This window comes from Salvelinus fontinalis, chromosome 15, assembly GCF_029448725.1.
Source record: "Salvelinus fontinalis isolate EN_2023a chromosome 15, ASM2944872v1, whole genome shotgun sequence".
Lineage (NCBI taxonomy): Eukaryota > Metazoa > Chordata > Actinopteri > Salmoniformes > Salmonidae > Salvelinus > Salvelinus fontinalis.
Genome location: NC_074679.1, coordinates 24548900 through 24558806, shown reverse-complemented (window position 1 = coordinate 24558806; position 9907 = coordinate 24548900). Strand labels below are relative to the sequence as shown.

Below are 9907 nucleotides of genomic sequence, written 5' to 3'. Positions count from 1 at the left end.
TTTATTATCTTTATTCCAAAGCCACTTGTTTGATATAAGCCTAATATTGTAGCACTCAACAGAATCATGTTTTACAAGTACTTTTATTTATACTGTATATCCTGACCTCTCAAAAAGGGAAATGAAAGAAAAACAGGAACCATGTATTTTCTGGTAGACAGTAAATGTCATACCTAGTTTCATATCAATTTCTGGGGACTTAGAGGAAGGCTATTGTAACGACAAATCACTTGTAGAAGACGAGCCGCTTTACTCTGTTTGCGTAAGTTGTTTTTGTATGTTAAATGTATGTTTATAATGATATGCATGACCAATAACATTTTAGGTCTGGATTTCAGCAGTACATCAGGAACATCCATGCCAGAGATGTCCTCTCCTTACAATACATTACATGATAGCGATGTTCCCAACATAAGGGTAAGAATTGCTTGTCAGACTTTTCAGTAGATTCCCATCTATGTTGATACAACTGAAGTCTGTTCAAACTTCTGTTCACAGTTATATTGATCACATGGCTGTGTTCATGTTCTCAGGGCTCCAAACGGCTTGTGTCAATTGCTGTGGCAGTGGGATGTTTGACTGCATTCGGGGCACTGCTCTCCTTTTCTATGTATGAGAAGAGCACAGAAAAGAATTTCCAAAACTACAAGATCTTCCAGGAAATAAACACTGATCAAAATAACATTTCTGAAGAGCAAAGCCGGTGAGCGTCGTATACATAATATACGTTTTTACTTTAATACATCGAATTGACAATATAAAACAGTCAAATTAAGTTTTGGCAAGGGAAGTGGATGTGTTGTCTCCAGTTTGTAATCCTCCACAAAGACTAGAAATTTAACAGGTCCTGTTGTGAATTCCTCAGTATAATCCTCGTAGAGAGCATTCCCCTGTATATGAAATATGACGACAATGCAACCTTTGGGACCCCAGTGGACAAGGCCTGGAGAGATCTCCTGTCCATGGCAACCTACCAAGTCGATGTGGCTTCCTTCTACTGGACTCTTACCGGTGATGACATCAATATCAACTCTTCCACTGACTTGCCTGTGAGTTTAAAAAAATACATTTGAAATACGTTTGACAACCGCTGTCAACTAGTCATCCCTGTGAATTTGCCTGCACTTTATCTACTGTTATCAACAGGGAAAGAACATACTGGAGCAGTTTGGAGCTTTACCTTCCAGAAATGTGTCAGTGAGAGTTGTGACAAGTATTCCCTCTGTGCTGACAAACTCCACAGATCTTCATGTTCTGAGACAGAAAGGTCTGAAATATTAGGAAGGTGTTCTTAAAGTTTCGTACACAGTATATTATCCTACTGTATGTTTTATCCTCTAATCTCCTCTCATTGGTTATCTGTACTGTAGGAGTCCAAGTAAGAAAGGTGCCCTTTGGGCGTTTGACTGGGGGTGTACTCCACAGTAAGTTCTGGATTGTTGATAGGAAACACATTTTCCTGGGAAGTGCCAACATGGATTGGAGGTCTCTTACACAGGTAAATGTCTAGTGATGATATAATAGAACTGCCTTAAATAATCTCACTCGTTTTGCTCCTACATGACGGGTAACAATGCACTATCACCTTAGGTAAAGGAACTGGGAGTGGTGATCTATAACTGCTCCAGTCTGGCTGAGGACCTCCATAAGATCTTTGAGTCATACTGGGTGATGGGTCATCGCAACAGCTCCATCCCAAACCCTTGGCCCTCCAAGTATGACACTGCCATCAACAAAGAGCACCCCCTGCTGCTGAAGACTGATAATGTTTCAAGCAAAATCTACATCACAGTGAGTCCTTTCTGTTTCACTTCCCATTCACTGCTTTCAGAGTGCCTCGGACCATAAAACTATTAGCATCTGATTAAAACCTGAGAGAATTAAAGAGTGTGTCTATTGCCATAACACATTGACTGGATATTTTTTTCTCATCTAATGACCATCTCATCACAGTTCTACTCATTACAGCCCTTGCTTCCTTGCAATGTGATGTCTATACTCTGTCTCTCCCAGGCCTCTCCTCCCTCTTTCTGCCCCGCCTCTCGGACGCAGGACCTTGATTCTATCCTCTCAGTGATCTCAGGGGCACAGCACTACATTGATGTGGCAGTCATGGAGTATTTCCCCACCTCACGCTTCATACACCCTCAAAGGTGAACATACTGTCCTACCAGACTCATAGCCTTTTTCAATCCACCATTGAGTTTTACTTACTTTGACTTCTTGTAATATTGAAAGATTAATTGAGTATACACTACCGGTCAAAAGTTTTAGAACACCTACTCATTCAAGGGTTTTTCTATATTTTTACTATTTTCTACATTGTAGAATAATAGTGAAGACATAAAAACTATGAAATAACACATATGGAATCATGTATTAACCAAAGAAGTGTTAAACAAATACAAATACATTTTATATTTGAGTTTTTTCAAATAGCCACCCTCTGCATAGATGATAGCTTTGCACACTCTTGGCATTATCTTAACCAGCTTCATGAGGTAGTCACCTGGAATGCATTTCTTAAAAGTTAATTTGTGGAATTTCTTTCCTTCGTGCATTTGAGCCAATCGGTTGTGTTGTGACAAGGTAGTGGGGTATACAGAAGATAGCCCTATTTGGTAAAAGAAAATGTCCATATTATGGCAAGAACAGCTCAAATAAGCAAAGAGAAACGACAGTCCGTCATTAGTCAGTCAATACGGAAAATTTGAAGAACTTTGAAAGTTTCTTCAAGTGCAGTTGCAAAACCCATCAAGCGCTATGATGAAACTGGCTCTCATGAGGACCGCCACAGGAAAGGAAGACATTGAGTTACCTCTGCTACAGAGGATAAGGTCTTTAGAGTTACCAGCCTCAGAAATTGCAGCCCAAGTAAATGCTTCACAGAGTTCAAGTAACAGACACATCTCAACATCAAGTGTTCAGAGGAGACTGCATGAATCAGGCCTTCATGGTCAGATTGAAGAAGAGACTTGATTGGACCAAGAAATACAAGGAATGGACATTAGACCGGTGGAAATGTGTCCTTTGGTCTGGAGTCCAAATTGGAGATTTTTGGTTCCAACCTCCATGTCTTTGTGAGATGCGGTGTGAGTTAACGGATGATCTCTGCATGTGTATTTCCCACTGTAAAACATGGAGGAGGAGGTGTTATGGTGTGGGGGTGCTTTGTTGGTGACACTGTCTCTTGATTTATTTAGAAATCAAGGCACACTTAACCAGGATGGCTTCCACAGCATTCTGCAGCGATACACCATCTCATCTGGTTTGGGCTTAGTGGGACTATCATTTGTTTTTCAACAGGACAATGACCCAACACACCTCCAGGCTGTGTAAGGGCTATTTGACCAAGAAAGAAAGTGATGCAGTGCTGCATCAGATGACCTGGCCTCCACAATCACCCGACCTCAACCAAATTGAGATGGTTTGGGAAGAGTCGGACTGCAGAGTGAAGTTAAAGCAGCCAACAATATGTGAAAACTCCTTCAATACTGTTGGAAAAGCATTCCAGGTGAAGCTGGTTGAGAGAATGCCAGAGTGTGCAAAGCTGTCATCAAGGCAAAGGGTGGCTATTTGAAAAATCTCAAATATTTTTGGATTTGTTGAAACCTCTTTTGCCTTCTACATGATTCCATATGTGCTATTTCATAGTTTTGATATCTTCACTATTATTCTACAAAGTAGAAAATAGTAAAAATAAAGAAGAACCCTTGAATGAGTAGGTGTTCTAAAACGTTTGACCGGTAGTGTACCTCTTTAACTTATCCTTTAGGTACTGGCCAGCCATTGATGATGCATTAAAGAGGGCTGCTTTTGAGCGGAATGTTAAGGTCCGTCTGCTGGTGAGCTGTGGACGGGATTCTGATCCAGCCATGCTTCCTTTTCTTCAGTCTCTAGCCTCCCTGAATTACCCTGCCCAGCGCATCAGCATTCAAGTGGTAGGAAGACACATAAAGCCCACTGGTATTATTATTCAACCAATGTGATGGTCTTCTTTTCTGTACTGTAATGCCAGATTGTCCTCTTTTTCAGAAACTGTCCATTGTGCCAGTAGGGAACCAGTCAGAGATACCCCACTCTAGAGTAAACCATAATAAATACATGGTGACTGATAAAATGGCATATATTGGTAAGGGATAGACAGCAGTATCAACAGAAAATAGTTGAATATTATAATACTTTGATGTGAACAGACACAGTTGTCTACATGAAAGCATTACAGGTAATGAATAACTTGAATTCCCAATCCTTCTGCCCCTCAGGGACATCTAACTGGTCAGCTGACTACTTCAACACCACAGCTGGAGTGGGGCTGGTGGTTTCCCAGCACGCACCACACTGGGCCTGGAGGACCCAGGCTCTGCAGGGGCAGCTCAGAGCAGTATTTGAAAGGGACTGGCAGTCTCAGTTTACTGTACGTCTCGCTGACTTGGGTCATCACCCTGACTGTGCCCTCTCAACAGGATAGGCGCTCTACTTACCATCCGTACACTTAGTTATAACAATGTTTACTTTAGAAAAGTCCCCAAAGTATTCAGTTATGGCAGTTATGGCTTAGGGAGATAAAAGTAAGCCTGTTGGACTGCTTTTTTGTTGTTGTCTTTGGTTGTTTCTATGAGGGACGTTGCAACTGAACACTCATCATTTGCTTCATTATTTGTTTAAAATGTAATTTTGAATGTTTAATATTTCACTGTCTATTAGGGTACGTTGGGGGAAAATGTACCTTAATACCTTTTGCAAGCAAATAAATACAATTCCATGATATATACTTGATTGCTCATTATTTTTGCAACAAAAATGCTTTATTATACAAGATAATTCATTTAAAATAAAAGCAGCAAAAGACAGGTCTCGGTCTCGTCTATTCAAGTGTTTGTTAGATTTTCTCTACATTAGATGGCAGTAATGTAAATATTCAGTGTGGATACTGTAACGTTAGGACATCATCGTAAGACATTGGATTAAAGACAGACCCGACGAGGAAGTTTCCTTGATCGGAAATGGCTGCGAGTAGTGTGGACGAAATGGAGGAAATTGAGAAAAAGCTGGAATGCGAACAATATGGGTAACAGTTCTGATGGTGTGGAGAGGGAGGATGAGGGTCAAGGACCGGAATGGTCAGTAGTGGAAAGACATAGGAAGAAGAGAGGTCATAAAACAGAAAGAAGTGGGGTGTCTAGTAAAGAACGCATTAAGAGGGCCAAGGTAGGAAGCAAGAGTAATGATGTGTGGAGGGTAAAGTGGTGATAGTGTTTGATGAGACCGCAGGGCCTCACTTATCTGACTAACTAATGCTGTAGAGAAAAGTGAAATTAGCTTGATTTATTTGAAATGTTAGATTGTTAATATTGTGTGGTAGCCAGGCTCAAGATTCTGGAAATGGAAAAGCTTAATGGGAAGAAGATTAAAAGTCATGTCCCTGGTGCTTATGCTAGATTGAGGGGTCATCACTGGGGTCCCGATATCTATGTTCACAGATGATGTTAAAGATAATGTGAAGGAAGGCAGAGTGATTGAGGCCAAAAGGTTGATCAGTAGGAAAGAGGGTCAAAGTGAAAGCTTATCAGAGACGCTGAGGTTTGAGAAAGTTGCTGGGAAAGTACAGATAGGATTCCTCAGTTTCAATGTTAGGGGATATGTCACTTATGCACTGCAGTGTTTTTAATGCCAAAAAATGGGACATGTAGCTGCTCAGTGTAAAGGAAAGAAAATATGTGCCAAGTGTGGAGGGGCTCATGATTACAGTGAATGTGGAAGCAATGTGAAGGTTAAGTGCAGTAATTGTCAGGGAGAATACAGTGCAGCATTTGGTGGATGCCAGGTACAGAGAGAGGCTCAAACATATAAGATCAGTTATGATATATCATTTGCAGAGGCCGTAAAACAGATTGGTAGAACTATGGTGCGGCCTGATGGAGCTTACATGGATGCACCTGTAGTAAGTGGACCTACTGTCAGAGTGATGGATCTGACATGGATGCACCTGTAGTAAGTAGACCTACTGTCAGACTGATGGATCTGACATGGATGTACCTGTAGTAAGTGGACCTACTGTCAGACTGATGGATCTGACATGGATGCACCTGTAATAAGTGGACTTACTGTCAGACTGATGGATCTGACATGGATGCACCTGTAGTGAGTGGACCTACTGTCAGACTGATGGATCTGACATGGATGTACCTGTAGTAAGTGGACCTACTGTCAGACTGATGGATCTGACATGGATGCACCTGTAGTAAGTGGACCTACTGTCAGACTGATGCATCTGACATGGATGTACCTGTAGTAAGTGTACCTACTGTCAGACTGATGGATCTGAAGTTTGGGATTTATTTGGTTTGGAATTTTATTGTCATGGTAGTTCAGAATTGGGTAGATCATGATTGATCTTACATTCCAGCACAGTAGGTGGTGGCATGCACTTTAAACGTTTATTTGCAGACTGCCATGATATCATAGAAGAATAAGAACTGGAAGAAGAATATTCTGTGTTTACTTTGAGTGATGTTAGGATGTATAAGTTATCCTGTACAAGCTTTTATGCCGAATACATTGTTCTTACAGGTGTCAAGATTATGGGCATGTGTCAGCAGTGTGTAGGAGGGAGGTTCCTAGGTGTGAGAAGTGTGTAGAAGGGCATGAGACAAAGAAATGTGTAGCATTGAGGAAAGTAGAGGTTAATTGTAGGGGTGCACATGGGGCTAGGGATCAGAAATGTCCGGTGGGAGAGTCAGGTTGAGTTTTCCAAGGTTAGTGTATGCAGAAGTTGTCATATGCTTAGACAGTGAAGAAAGTAGAGGAAGATGTGTCAAGGGGGAGGGATCCTTAGAGGAGTGGTGTCAGTAGTAGATCTGCACCAGTACAGAGAGATAGCTCAACAAGGTATGCATGTTTCAGTAAGATTGGATTTTTTGCATTTATAGCAATGGTTATCAACTCTACTGCAGGGATGGAACGTTGGCCTAAAGTAGGACTAAATACATTTAAATAGTGGAGTAGGGTGGTGTTTTTTTGTGTGACTGCATTATTTAGAGTATGTGTTAATTTATTTTTTCAAGGTAAGTATAAGGGAGTTATACTCCAGTCTAGTAGGTGGCGGTAATGCAACATTTATTGGATGCCAACCGCCGTTAAACCTCATCGAAGAAGAAGTGCGTACTTTGCAAGTTGAAAGGTCACGGGGCGGTGTTTCATGTTGTACTAGCTACGTGTGCTTCTGACGGGCTAGCCAGCAAGCTGAAGCTAAATAATTGCAGTGAACATCATGGTACTACTTGAAAACGACTCGGTAAGTTAGAAAACCCCATCGACTAATGTAGTATATCTTAGAAATTGATATTATGAGAGGACTGGTTTAATTAGCTAGGTATTGTGCATTGGCATCAATCACTGCTGCCTGTTCGCTAACCAAACCCAGTAACGTTAGCTAGATAGCTAGGCACATTCGGCTAGCATTTGCTAACTAACGTTATTCATTTGAATTGCTTCTGTGGTCCGCGTGAAAAAGAACTACATCTATAAATATGCCAACACATTTATTTAGAAGTAACTAACACGATAGAAAACAATCTAGGTCGTATAACTAACATTATCTATGAACTACACAAACGGAGACATGTTGGCTAGCTAGCTTGCTCATTAGCCAGATGGCTACCACATTTTATCCTTTTATCTACAAACCTCAATCGGATTATTTTCCTTCTAGTTTTTGACGGAGCTGACACGGCTGTTCCAGAAATGCAGGACTTCAGGCAGTGTTGCCATCACGTTAAAGAAATGTAAGTTCTCACATTTTGACAACTTACTTATTTGATGGCTACTGGGTGTTCTCTCCTTAACTAAATTATTCCAGGATATGTTAATCGGTTTATGTACTGTTTTTAGATTTCTGATTACCTGTAATGCAGGGGTCTCCAACCCTGTTCTTGGAGAGTTAACCTCCTGTAGGTGTTCACTCCAACCCCAGTTGTAACTAACCTGATTCAGGTTATCAACCAGTTAATTATTAGAATTAGATGTGCTAGTTTACAATTGGCTCATTCATCCCCCTCTCCCCTGTAACTATTCCCCAGGTCGTTGCTGCAAATGAGAACGTGTTCTCAGTCAATTTACCTGGTAAAATAACGGTAAAAAAACAAACAAAAAAACAACAAAAAAAAATTAGGGTTGGAGGCAAAAATCTACAGGATTGTACCTCTCCAGGAACAGTGTTGGAGAGCCCGGCTGTAATGCGTTGTCATTAACCTTACAGATGATGGGAGAACCAAACCAGTCCCAAGGAAAGGTCACCCAGTGAATTATGAACCAGCAGACAACAAGTGTCTACTCAGAGCGTCAGATGGCAAGAAGAAAATCAGCACAGTGGTAAATCTACAGCATCATGTGGCAATGAAGTCGTTGATGATGAAGAGGTTTTCTGCATTATAATACAACTATTTCCTAGTCATGCAATTAGTCCATCTGTACTTAGTAATCAAAGGTTGTCCATTGCTCTAACGTTTTAGTCATTTAACAGATGCTCTTATCCTGAGCGACTTAGTTAGTGCGTTCATCTTCAGATAGCTAGGTGGGACAACCACATCACAGGCATAGACAATGTAAATGTTTCCTCAGAGTAGCTATCTATGTTAAAATAAATCCATAAAGGAATTAACTGAAACATTATGTTGATATGCTATACTCTGCAGACAGTAGTGCTAATCAGGGGTTTCCTTGTATCTCCAGGTTAGTAGCAAAGAAGTAATCAAGTTCCAGATGGTAGGTACTCAGACATTGAAGTTTGGTTTTTCTAACAAATTAGTCACTGGAGCACTGAATGCACATTGTATTGTTTGTTTAGATGTATAATGTTAACATGTATTATGCAAATCATTTAAATACTCTCTTGACTTGAGAAATGTCTGTCTGCTCTCCCTCTTTTCAACATGCCAGGCATACTCTAACCTCCTGAGAGCTCACATGGACGGGCTCAAGAAGAAAGACAAGAAAAGCAAAAGCAAGAAAACCAAAGCCACCCAATGAGCAACAGACTCTTTCATAGCATACTGGGGGAACCCAGACTGGCCTGTACCACCTCCAAGGAGCTCTAACTATCACCTCTACCTCCATCCTTCCTGCTCTGATATGTTCCCTGAGGCCCACCATCCTCCACCTGGGGACAGCTTTGACATCATGCCATTGTTTACACAGCAATGTCTCATCCCTGGCCAGTGAATGACATCAGTCTATATAGGGAGGAAGGGTGAGCTGAGGATGTTTAGCAGTCAGAGGATACTACAAGTGAGCTACCTTTTGATCCCCCCCCCCCCCATCTATGGTGTGGATCAAAGTTACACAGAGCTGCATTCATTTATGGAGTCACCGAAAGGGTGGAACATGTTGATGAAATGCCTTTCAAATCGTTTTAATTTGAACTACTAGGCCCTGTCTCTATTTATGTTTGAATTATCCCTCAGTTTGGTTTGCTTGTCAATTTGATTACATTTTCACTAAAGTTCTGATTTACTTGATTTACTATGGACCTTGTCTTAACCATTTGTGGATAGATTATTACTGTGAGTGACGATGCCATATACATTTGTTATGGTTGGGGCCGAATGCTTTTTCTTGCTATTCAAATTAATATTATTTTTATGATGGAAAGTGAGATCCTGAGATCTCTTTGGTATTTCTTAAGACAAAATTATTAAATGGTTGAGTTCCTTATTGGTCCAATGAAATTTTTCAAGTCATGTGTCTGTCCACTAAATTAAGTTGGTAAATTCATAGTTGTAAGGCAAGCTGTAGAGCAGGGGTGTCAAACTCATTCCACGGAGGGCCTTGTGTCTGCAGGTTTTTGGTCTTTCCTTTCAATAAAGCCCTAGACAACCAGGTGTGGGGAGTTCCTAACTAATTAGTG

The 9907-nt window shown here is 40.9% G+C and overlaps 2 protein-coding genes across 3 annotated transcripts; both read left to right on the top strand.

Moving 5' to 3' along the window:
• The first annotated feature begins 191 nt into the window (after nucleotides 1-191).
• Nucleotides 192-4770, top strand: LOC129811604 (5'-3' exonuclease PLD4-like). Of its 2 annotated transcripts, none has more exons than XM_055863042.1 (11): nucleotides 192-262; nucleotides 342-417; nucleotides 534-703; nucleotides 866-1049; nucleotides 1147-1267; nucleotides 1371-1498; nucleotides 1591-1791; nucleotides 2014-2153; nucleotides 3776-3941; nucleotides 4036-4132; nucleotides 4266-4770. In XM_055863042.1, the coding sequence occupies exons 2-11, from the start codon at nucleotides 358-360 to the stop codon at nucleotides 4469-4471; spliced, it is 1473 nt and encodes a 490-aa protein (XP_055719017.1). In that variant the 5' UTR covers nucleotides 192-262; nucleotides 342-357; the 3' UTR covers nucleotides 4472-4770. The 2 variants fall into 2 exon arrangements, with proteins under 2 accessions (XP_055719017.1, XP_055719016.1); XM_055863041.1 differs by having other exon boundaries at nucleotides 339-417.
• Nucleotides 4771-7164: 2394 nt separating this feature from the next.
• On the top strand, nucleotides 7165-9736 carry LOC129811606 (signal recognition particle 14 kDa protein-like). Its single transcript, XM_055863044.1, has 5 exons — nucleotides 7165-7297; nucleotides 7715-7787; nucleotides 8261-8373; nucleotides 8734-8766; nucleotides 8941-9736. Exons 1-5 carry the CDS (start codon nucleotides 7274-7276, stop codon nucleotides 9028-9030), a joined length of 333 nt encoding a protein of 110 aa, XP_055719019.1. The 5' UTR covers nucleotides 7165-7273; the 3' UTR covers nucleotides 9031-9736.
• Nucleotides 9737-9907: the final 171 nt, after the last annotated feature.

Excerpts from the sequence above, each read along its gene's own strand:
- LOC129811604 (XM_055863042.1), top strand. The coding sequence starts at position 358 with ATGCCAGAGATGTCCTCTCCTTACAATACATTACATGATAGCGATGTT. Across the intron at positions 418-533 it reads GCGATGTTCCCAACATAAGG|GGCTCCAAACGGCTTGTGTC; the intron begins GTAAGAATTGCT and ends TCATGTTCTCAG. Across the intron at positions 2,154-3,775 it reads CGCTTCATACACCCTCAAAG|GTACTGGCCAGCCATTGATG; the intron begins GTGAACATACTG and ends CTTATCCTTTAG.
- LOC129811606 (XM_055863044.1), top strand. The coding sequence starts at position 7,274 with ATGGTACTACTTGAAAACGACTCG. Across the intron at positions 7,788-8,260 it reads TGCCATCACGTTAAAGAAAT|ATGATGGGAGAACCAAACCA; the intron begins GTAAGTTCTCAC and ends TTAACCTTACAG. Across the intron at positions 8,767-8,940 it reads AAGTAATCAAGTTCCAGATG|GCATACTCTAACCTCCTGAG; the intron begins GTAGGTACTCAG and ends TCAACATGCCAG.